This window comes from Mytilus trossulus, chromosome 4 (assembly GCF_036588685.1).
Source record: "Mytilus trossulus isolate FHL-02 chromosome 4, PNRI_Mtr1.1.1.hap1, whole genome shotgun sequence".
Taxonomy (NCBI): Eukaryota; Metazoa; Mollusca; class Bivalvia; order Mytilida; family Mytilidae; genus Mytilus; species Mytilus trossulus.
The window spans coordinates 61,655,005-61,666,790 of record NC_086376.1 but is presented as its reverse complement, the minus strand read 5'-3'; the positions used below and the strand labels follow the sequence as shown (position 1 = coordinate 61,666,790).

The 11,786-nt window shown below is 30.2% G+C and overlaps 1 protein-coding gene across 3 annotated transcripts; it reads right to left on the bottom strand.

Moving 5' to 3' along the window:
• Positions 1 to 270: 270 nt before the first annotated feature.
• LOC134715699 (protein C1orf43 homolog) lies at positions 271 to 9,727 on the bottom strand. Of its 3 annotated transcripts, none has more exons than XM_063578052.1 (6): positions 9,650 to 9,727; positions 4,475 to 4,587; positions 3,842 to 3,943; positions 3,134 to 3,233; positions 2,318 to 2,371; positions 271 to 1,831 (listed from the first exon to the last, which is right to left on the bottom strand). In XM_063578052.1, exons 2-6 carry the CDS (start codon positions 4,538 to 4,540, stop codon positions 1,275 to 1,277), a joined length of 879 nt encoding a protein of 292 aa, XP_063434122.1. In that variant the 5' UTR covers positions 4,541 to 4,587; positions 9,650 to 9,727; the 3' UTR covers positions 271 to 1,274. The 3 variants fall into 3 exon arrangements, with proteins under 3 accessions (XP_063434122.1, XP_063434121.1, XP_063434123.1); XM_063578051.1 differs by having other exon boundaries at positions 9,549 to 9,719; XM_063578053.1 differs by having other exon boundaries at positions 9,608 to 9,713.
• Positions 9,728 to 11,786: the final 2,059 nt, after the last annotated feature.

Genomic DNA, 11,786 nt, shown 5'->3' with positions numbered 1-11,786 from the left:
GTAGTTCACATAATCCCTATGGTATGATCTTTCTAATTTTAATGCCAAATAAGAGTTTTTACCCCATATTCACGGTCCACTGAACATAGAAAACTATTGTGCAGATGGAGCATCCCTGTACTTTGGACACATTGTTGTTTTGTAAATGTTAAGAGATGACAACTGATGGATGTAACAGCAGAAGAGGTCATATATCAAAATGAGAGTTCTTATTATTGTACTTGTCATGATTATCATTAAGTTGCATTATTTGCATTCATAAAATAATCACAATAATTTCTTAATTTAGAGTTCATGTATATTGTGGTGCTTTCCAACAAAACAGATTAACAATTATATTGCAATAGCAATTATATTTTTAGTTTAGAGAGTTCATACAGTCAAACAATGGACTACAAATAATCAGTAGAACAATATCAAAGCTTTAATTGACAAAGTCTTAATGACTACTGTGAAAGTACTTTTATTCGTGGGGTACCAATTTTCATGGTTTTCGTGGATGACTTTATCCACAAATTTAAGTGTCCAACAAAATAAAACAACCATTGTCCAAATCAATACATCATGACATGGAAAGGTTCCCAATCGGTAGGTTTGACTACTGATATGAAGTCTTTTATGAAAGCATGAATATATTGAATAATTCCAAATCTGAGAATACTTGAAAAGCAGTCACTGAACTACAACCAAATGCAGGATTATACCCATTTAATCTTTAATAACCTAAACTGTACAACTTTTGATCTTTTAATTCTCTTAAAAAATATTTTTAATCGATGAAAGTCAGATTTCCAGTATTGATATGCTAGTATGATAAAGACTTGTTCATTTTATATCTTCATAGTTCTTGTACATATGGGATATTATAATTTCATGCTGGGCTTGATTTTGATAAGAATTATTTGACAATTCAAAATTGGTTTATAGCATTTACTTATGTTACTGTTTTCTGTAGGTGACATGTTTATGGCCTAATTAACACCTTTAATGGTCTTAAATCTGTTGATCACTTTATCATTGGTTAATAAGTGTTATCTCTATGATTTACACCAGTCAATGTTTACTTTATAATTTCCTCAATCCAGACTATTTGTAACCTTTGTTTCTAAAGGCTTTAAATTTTAATTATTTCATTTTTTGGGAAACTAAAATCCACAAATTTAAAAACCCACGAACATGTAAATTTAGCTCAAACCAGGAAAATTAATACCCATGAATCAAAGTACTTTCACAGTATTACATTATTTATGAAAGATATCTCATGAGTATAATATTCAGCAAAAAGTATCAGTCTTGTTCAGAGATTCTTTATTATCTCTTTCTGTGCTACCACCTCGTGTACTTGTTGTTAATTCAATACTAGCACTACTTTGACTAGAATGACCACTGTCCAGTAAACTGGAATGAACACTACTATCTGTTCTAGACCTGTATCTTATTTCTCCAGGTCTTGTCCCACTTTTTCCTTTAGTCTCTGTTTTATCAGGATGAACATTTGTCTTAGTTTTCACAATACCCTTCCGTTCCGAGTCAAATATAACCTCAGTTTCAAGCTTAGATGCTTTATCTAATGGCATACCACGCTTTTTTCTCAGGCCCACTCTTAAACATGTTATAAGTTCTTCTAAAAGTACCATGTAATTATTATACTGATCTTCACCAAAGTCGTTAGGATCATGTCTAGCATGTTCATATGAATCACAGAATTTATGTATAAGATCTTCAGATGACGTACTCAGATATTCTGTATATAGACCAAACAGATATCCTCTAACATTCTTTGATGGATGTCTGCCTATAGAATCTGGTTCTTCTTCTTTCAGAACTTCATCTGTGAAAAAAAGACAGTAAATAATAAATACAAAATTAGTTTTTCTGAAATTATATATTTTATGCCCCACCTACAATAGTAGAGGGGGCATCATGTTTTCTGGTCTTTGCGTCCATCAGTCTGTCTGTATTTTGTGACTAAACTTCTTACATTTAAAAAAAAATGTATGGCATATATATATGAACTGCATTAAAATGATACTACGAGATATTTCGGCACCAAATTGTATAAATTATATATATTTAGGCACTGATCCAGGTTTTGATGTTTGGGATCATAAACCAATATTTAATACAGTGTGTGAAAAATCTATTTTTTTGTGGCTAGAACAAATAAAGTAAATAAACATCATTTTTGATTGGCATTCATATTTACATGTCATAAATTATGATTGCATGGAGTGTTTTTACCACTCAGCTGATTTAGTATTGCTATCTCATGCTCTTCGAAACCATCTGATTTTTTTAATGTGTATAAAATACTCACCAAATTTTGAAAAGGCATCAACTGCTTTCATTCTGTAGTAATAATGATTCGGGACTGAAATCATAAAAAAAAACAACAATAGATTACAGATATTGCACATTATTTTCTTTAAAATGAAATTATATATTCCAGGGAAAAACACTTTTCTGCCACCTTTCTGAAGCAAACTGTTGTTATACACTGAACATCTAAATGAATAACAGATTTTAATCAAATTTTACATGCAACTAGAGCATGTGAAACCGTAGGATATAAAATACACATGATATACAGTGTGTCACTTTTATATTTTTTTTCGAGGTAGAGTAAATAAAACATCAGGAAAATAAGAGTAAAGAATACACAAATTTAAGTTACATGTAAATGTTCCGTTCTTGTCTTTTTGTTTTGAGGGATAGGTTATATTAAATCAAAGACATATATACAAAATAGATGTGTTTATATATCTCTGGTATACCGTCTGTGCTTTTCATTAAAGGGACTAACATACAAAAAGGCATTTCTACAATATACTTAGAGTTGTCTCTCTTTCTATATTTTGAAATCTGTTAAATTGCCTTAAATTAAAATGATTATGAGACAAGTAATTTTATTGAAAATGTGCTCAGAAATTTTGGTATACATTTTTAGTCACATAAAAAGTATATATTAACCTCTCTTAAATAATAACTCCCTTAACATATTTCCACTCTACAATTAGACAATGATAAAACATTATCAATTATACATATCATCTATTTTTAATGTGCATATTTTTGTAGATGTATCATTGTTAGAGAATTCGAAATAACAACCAAACAATATTGTAGTTTTTACCTGTTTTAGCTGTTTCTGAAACCTTGGGGTTCAGTAATAATGGTTCATGTCTAATAAGGGCTGTCCTTTCCAGCTGGCTTAAAATCTTCTCTTTTAGATCCTACAAATGAACATGATGAATGATAAAAATAACATAGATCTTGATTGTAAATTAGAAAATCACACTTCTAAATTTGAGATCAATCTAGATATATTTTTTTTTTAAATGTTCATTTCCTTCGCATTCTTCTTTTTCACACATCAAAATTAAATGTTTATAGATACACATTTTGATGTATTGGTTGATTCATCTCTTGATTGTTCCGAAACAGATTTGAGGAATAAAATAACCCGGAATCATATTTTGATATGTCATCTTATTAGGTATTGTTGAGAACATCCTAATATTTTTTCAAACTATATATTTGAAAGGAAGAAAATCTTTTTTTCACAGTAAGTTCACCAAATATAAATGTTTCTTCAGTAAAAACTCACTTATCGAAAAACTGGTTCAAAATTTTGTATGCACTGAAGGGTCCAGGATAATTTTTACATTATTTTTTTGGTGGAATACAATGTTGATCTCCTTTTGTTATTAAAAAAAAACTCACAATATAAATGCATCTATGTCATAAATTTTATAGAATGAACAACATGGAATCATACCTGATTTGTTTAATTTAAGTACACTGCAAAGAGTGAGTTTATATATCAGAACAGAAAACCTACCTTTGGTGCATCAAGCCCAATGGATACATGTGGTGGTCTTGTTGCCTTCCATGCAAATCTAATAATTTGTCTCTTGGCTAGTATAAACAGAAGGAAAAATACCTGAAAAGAGAAAAATCTGATAATACATGTATATACCTTATTAGGTCACTAGCACACTATGTAACATCTTACCGCCTATCTTAACATGTGAAATTTAGACTAGTGACCTATCAAAATGAGCAAGTCTGCAATACTGTTAGCATTAATTAAGAAACTAGCTACTTCCATTGATCCTACTAAAAACAGATGCCAACAATATCACTTGCTTTTTTTAATGTGTTTTATGAATTTATTTCCATCTTAATCATCAATTTCTTTGTCTTTTGAAACCTTGTAGATTTTTTCTCAGTACCCTTTTTTTATAGAGGGAAGTAACACCACTACTAACCCTGTATGAAATGAGTCTGGCATCCCTTTTGTCTAATATGGAATATAAAGGGATGTAATGCCACTACTCACCATGTATGAATTTACTATGAAATAAGCCCTGCCTCCCTACTAACCTAATATCAAATATACACGGTCTCCACAAGGACGCTTTTAACCAATCATATTCCTTGAAATATATAGGAGGTAGATAAAAATACATACCAATGCACCTGCTCCTATAAACAATACTACACTAATAACAGATATGTCTTTTGATAATTCACCCATTTTATCTGCATTCTACGTACATTTGTATACATGCATACAATCTTCGTCTGAAAAATACATGCAGAAATCTTTAATATTGATTAATACAAAATTTAATGTAACAGTGTTGTAGTCCATCACCTAAAGTTTGTTTTAGATTTATGAGTTTGACTGTCCCTTTGGTATCTTTCGTCCCTCTTTTTTTAAAGTCTTAAATTATTTTAACTACTAAATAAACTCATCATATATACCAGGAATAAATTTAGTACAATTTATTGTATATACCCCAGGCTCGCGTTTTGTCTACAAAAGACCCATCAGTGACCGTCGAATCCAAAAAAGTTTAAAAAGCCAAATAAAGTATGAAGTTAAAGAGCATTGAGGACCAAAATTCCTAAAAGTTTTGCCAACTTTTTTGCCAAATACAGCTAGGGTAATCTATGCCTGAGGTAGAAAAGCCTTAGTATTTCAAAAAAATCAAAAATTTGTAAACAGTTAATTTATAAATATAACCATATCAATGACAATTCATGTCAGCACAAAAAGTGTTGTATAGTCCAGTCAAACTAAGATTTAACCTGAAACTAATTGCAACAGAAAATGTTTTAGCTCTAATCTATAATATTATGTCCTATATATACACAGAAAAAAGTCACATAAAAACTTACTTGAGAAAAAGTCAAAATCAGCATTTTTAATTTCCTATACATTGGAAGGGGAGATAACTCTTGCAAAAATGAGTCTTTATTGGTCAGTTCTTGGTTGTTTTTCTTGAAATTTATGTAATGTATAATACTTTGATGGAGCTATAAGTTTGTATATGACTTAATTAATATATAATCTTCTGCTCATGAAATGTACAAAACCGAAGAATTATCATGGTTATGGGTAGTTTAATTTTTTTAGTACATTTTTCATAAAAGATTTTCAAATTTGAAGTTTTGTGACCATTTTGAAAAAGTAATGTGAAAATTTGGTATTGTTTATATCCGTATATTATATTTTTTCAGCAACTTACTTATCTAAAGAAACATTAAATCACAAAATGAAGAATACATGCTTAATCATTTTTATCAAATTTGAGATTCTTTACCTTGACCTGTTGAAAAGTTCAATAAATGGTAAACTAATGAATTGAAAAATCTAGATTATAGTTTGATAAAAGATATAAAATCACTTTAAAGTTTTTTGTCATACTCTAAAGACCGCTAAAAAATCAAGAATAAATACATTCTGATGAATAGAAGTGGTAAAGTTATAATTTTTGTATCAATATAAAAAAGAAGATGTGGTATGATTGCCAATGACACAACTATCCACAAAAGACCAAAATGACACAAACAGTAACAATTATAGGTCACCGTACAGCCTTCAACACTGAGCAAAGCTCATACCGCATATAGTCAGCTATAAAAGGCCCCAATAAGACAATGTAAAACAATTCAAGCGAGAAAACTAACGGCCTTATTTATGTAAAAAAATGAACGAAAAACAAATATATAACACAATAACAAACGACAACCACTGAATTACAGGCTCCTGACTTGGGACAGGCACATACACAAATAATGTGGCGGGGTTAAACATGTTAGCAGGATCCCAATCCTCCCCCTAACCTGGGACAGTGGTATACCAGTACAACAAAAGAACGAACTATAAAAATCAGTTGAAAAAGGCTTAACTCATCAGATACATATAGACAAATAAAATTGGAACCCAGTGTCTTTCCTACTTTTGCTGTAAATCGCAGGCTCAACCAAAATGAGGAAAAAAATCAATAAAAATATTCCTCTTGATACTATCTTATGATTGATCATTGTAAGAAGCTTCTGTCCAAGTTTGCTAAAATGAATCTAATAAATGTTTTGAAAACTTAAACTGCAGACTGTATGTAATGTTAACTAGAAGAAAATCTAAGTCCATTTAAAAGTAAAATACAGAAAAAATGGATTTATCTTTTTACAAAATTTACTTCTGGATACTATCTTATGATCATAAATAAGCCTCTGTCCAAGTTTGGTACAAACCCAGGATAGTTTAAGAAAGTTATCAAAATTTTAAAAACTTTAACCACAGAGTGAATGTAATGTTTCCCTGCAGAAAAACTAAGTCCATTTAAAAGTAAAATGCGGAAAAAATGGATTTATTTTTTACAAAATTTACTTCTGGATACTATCATATGATCATAAACAAGCTTCTGTCGAAGTTTGGTACAACTCAGGATAGTTTAAGAAAGTTATTAAAATTCTAAAAACTTAAACCACAGAGTGACTGTTATATTTCCCCGCAGAAAAAACTAAGTCCATTTAAGATTTTTTTTTAAATTTTCTTCTGGATACTACATTTTGTATCTTATGATCATAAACAAGCTTCTGTCCAAGTTTGGTAGAAATCCAGTATAGTTTAAGAAAGACACCGACGACGAGGACAGAATGTAGGATCGCTTAGTCTCGCTTTTTCGACTTTTTAAAAGTTGAAGGCTCGACAAAAACCATTCTCTACCTGGTCAATTACTACATGTATATATTAATTAATAATGAAATATTGAAAATGTTCAAATCATTTTTAAAGCTTTCATTTCTATTTCTATTGTAAATTCTTAATAAACAATGATTAATGAGTACATTATATTATAATATTAGATAAAAAAATGTTTTATCCTTTCAAAAAACTTTCCATTTCCAGCATAAAGAAAGTTTTTGTCTCACAGTTAAATAGACAGGGAGTCTTCAAATATCACTTTTATTACTGCAACATGTTCAACCATATTTTATCAACATTTATTGGGGGCTGTTGTTTTAGTAATTTAATTTTCACACCAAACAATTCCAGTTGACAGGTAAAAAAACACATGTAACTGCATTTACCTGTAGTTTTGTTTACCTATAATTTTAATTACCTGTAAAAATCGTGCATATTCAATAAAAAATAAATTGATTTACAAACATGATAAATGTTAAAATAATATGTATTTTTTCATATATCTTAAGTATGTAATATCATAATTCATAATTCATAATAACTTAATCAGTAGGAATAAGTTTTTTTAAATAAATAAAACATATCAAATTCATTAATTTATATAAGCTGACACAAGCATAAAGATTAAAGTTTAAATATATTTGACTTTTTATCAAGTTTTTACTTCAAGTGATAGTAAAACCAACCATGAAAATTTCAATTGACCAGTATTTGCCAGTATTGACCACTTGGGGAGTATTGTCCGGTGCGGTAAACACTGGAAAATACCACTGGTAAATATGGGGTACCGGGGTGGTATTTACCGCCAAACCTTGAATTTATGCTAGATTGACTGGACTATAAATATATATTATATTTATATTATTTCTGTTATTACTGAAAGGTACTACATGTACTAAGAACGTGTGGACATGGTGGAGTAATCAATATACAAATGTACATGAAATTTGCTCAATGATTATAATGAAATAAAATATTTAATGCTAAATCAGAAGCCTCTGCTTATTTAGATCCTCAAAATAGTTGTCTGTTTAGGTATAAATTATATAGAAAAAGTAAAATAAGCAGTGATGATACATTATGCTTTTAAAATTCTGTATGTACAAAACATGTAACATTACTGCCTATTGTCCTGTAAATGCATGGAATATTTCAAATAGTTTGTCACTGGACATTAAGCAACCAGCAATCAATCATATAATTAACAGAGATGGGTTTTTTTATTTCCTTACATGTACTAGGTGTTGGCAGTCTTTTTTTATTATTATTAAGTGTATTCAGCTGTGTAGATGGTGATAACACTGACTCTTTAAAGCCATACAATGTACATGTACATTTGTAGGTATTTTATGTGTACATTGAGAGTTGTCTTCATAAGTTTCTTCATTTAACCACGACAGGCTGCATCTGTGCATAATCATTGTAAAGGAAGGTAATATATATTTGACACCTGTCCTGACATACAAGTATTTGTTGACTGTGTGTGCAATGTAATCACAGGGGCTTGTTTAGTGGGTCAGACAAGGTTTTACTGTCAATGGCTATCGCTATCCTAGGTTTTTTTATACAGGATAACGATTGCCATTGACAGTAAAACCTTGCCTGACTTACTAAACAAGCCCCTGTGATGTAATAATGACATACATGTAGGAGTTTAAAGTGAGGGGAGGGGACAAATTTCTGAAAGTCAGTGACAAGGTAAAACTAAACATTTTTCAGAAGTCAGTAGTGTCGTATTTCATTTTCAATATTTTTTTAGATTGAAATTCAGGACATCTACTCCCCTGAATAATTATTAATATCATAATCATAAATAACTGTGTTTTCTGACAGCGTAACACTAACAGACTAACAGGTGCTAGACAAAACTAACTTACACACTCACCAGTCAGAGCTCAGACATAAATAAGTCTGAATCTGCTTTTGACTCGTAGAGGTCTAAATTTGTAAGTTTTAGGATTTGTCTCCCTTTAATTAAAGACAAAATATGACTTGAATAAGTCTAATATTGTTAAACAAGAAATAATTGACCAGAATCAAAAAGTTGCAAATATCGACTCCTACAAGTCGATGAGTGATCAAAATTGGTTAACTTCAAGACCCACGCATATTTATAAGGAGGTCATGCATCTAAATCAAATAATGACAACATTGGAAGCCAATGCTTTGTCTTCTAAAGAAAAATATGAATGAGAGTCTAAAAAATCGGAGATAATGTTAATTAACCTTACAATGCAACCACCTGGAATCACACTTAATGAGGTAAAACATCTGTGTTTAGTAAGGATGTTCAATTAGATAATTAAATATAGATAGCTCAAGTCCTTGTGAACTCTCATACAGGTTTTTGCTGTCATAGGTGGTGTAGTTTGGCCACAAAGTAACATTAAGTTTTTTCACCAACATAAATAGACCTAAACAAATCTGTCATTTTCTGACTCAGATAAGTCTAAAATTGAAACTACATTTTTATAATAAATACATGTTTCGACTTATTTAAGTCAAAAACAAAATTAGACTTGTTGATGTCTGAGCTCTGACTGCTCACTCTACTTTGTTCGAAAGACAGAATTGTGCTAGTTTATTTTTCTACACATTGCAGTCCACCTTTATAGTTATTTACGATGTCCACATAAACATTTCAAATACCTGTCACAGCATTACTTTACAGTATACAAATTAAAAACAACAACAAACTATTATTCTAAAACCGGAAATGTAAGACAACATTTAAGCTACTAAACCGAACCGGATTCGACATGAACAGGATCCGTATAAAAGTAAAAATATTATGATACTTCAAATTAAAAAAAGAAAGACATTTGTGTATATGTCCAGAGACATATAACTCGTACATGTTATAAAATATTGAAAACAACACGTTATTAATTTCTTGCGTCCGAAGCGCTTTTCTGGATTTACCTTCATCAGGAATGTTATAACCTGTACAACATGATTGCCGTTAAAATGGTTTTAACCTGCACAAAATTTGAAAATAATAATAATGCAGAACATACATTCAGAATTGAAATTTATTAAATAATAAAGTACAATAATCAAAAGCAAAAGAAGGTGTATTTGCAGCATGCATAAAATACTACATCTTCATGCATTTTAGAAACAAGTTTTTTTACTTGTTGCTACAAGACAGAGACATGATCATGAGTAGTACAAAACTAGCTTTTAATTTTAATCATATCACAATATATACTACATTTTGGCAAAATATGAACAAATTATATCATTTTTAAATTAGTCTCCCATACCACCTTGAGGTATTAAGTGATTCAGTATAAATTTAAAAGCTATTTATCTGGTCCCTTTACTGTTTCAAAAAGATATCACACTAACACGAATGAACAATCGCAAAAAAATGACGAAAATATTATTGCCGCGTTAATGGTATGCTTGATAATAATAGAAAGATAGTTTTTATTTTCAAATTTTGTACAAGTTAAAACCGTTTTTTAAGCAATATTTTGTACATGTTGTAACATGTATGAGGTACTCTTGTACGATAATAACTGTCCTTTCCTTGATTTAGATATTTCGGTTTTAAACGGGAAACTCCACACTAAAATTTACGACAAAAGAGACGATTTTTCGTTCCCTATTGTTAATTTTCCATTTTTAGATGGTGATGTTCCTTTAATTTGGTACCTTCTTACGGTGTTTATATTTCACAACTTGTTCACTATGCCCGTGTCTGTTGTGACGTTTTTGATTTTAACGAACGCAACCTATGTATTACTGGTAAATTATTAAACCAGGGATATCGTTACCATAAATTATTTAAAGTCATATGAAACGAGTGAGTGGTGAAAAATAATGATTGTCCAATTCTTGAACCAATGCATGTATACATCATAAAATTAGTCCTCTGTGCACGATTTTATCATTATTTTCGCAAATATGTGATATAATCGTCAAATTTTTTTTCTCTCTGTTTGTTATGTTTCAACAAATATGGCTGCTCATTAAATGCCGTGTTTTGAAGCCGAGTTATACTGATTGTCACGTTTAAGTAAACAAATCACAAAAAGCATGGGTATTGAGCACGTGTTTAACGTGTATAATCAGATATTTGTTTATTTCAATGACAAACCCATGCGTATTGTTGTCACCGGATTTTTACGAGGAGGGTTACGCTCGGGTCACTATGCATACGGAAAATTTGTCGGCGAATTGCTTCCTGGAAGCAAGCAACTAAAAAGAAGTAAACTTCTTCTAAATGTGGACAAGTTAAAGAATTTCCTCAGAAAAAAGTATATGTACATAAGTTGTATAATGATAACTATCCATTTAGTTATAAAAAAACATATGCATATTTTTTTTTAATTTGAGGTTTCTTATGACTTTAAAACCTTTACTAAATTTTTCCATAGATTAAAAATTTGGTATTGAAGTTTGGTTGTACCTGTAGAAAACTTATTTCAAACGGGATAGCACATGCAGTCATTTTTACGGAAATGTTGTTAACCGTGAAATTTAGAAATGATCCATGTAAACTTGTCGCTCCTTTAAATAAACTTATTATTTAGGTGAGAACTATAATATAGCTCTCAATAATGACGACTTCAATATTTACACTAAAGAGATTTATCTTGCTGAACTAACTTTAATTCTAAAATTTTGTTCTTCTGTGGCTTTGGATACAAAACCATTTTCTTATTGCAATAAAACATGCGTTGTGCGTGATTGTCACAATCAAAACTGCAACGTGCGTTGGAATTTGAACAATGCCGGAGATGAAAATGGACATTTGTGTTTCTCGCTTGTTTGGAAA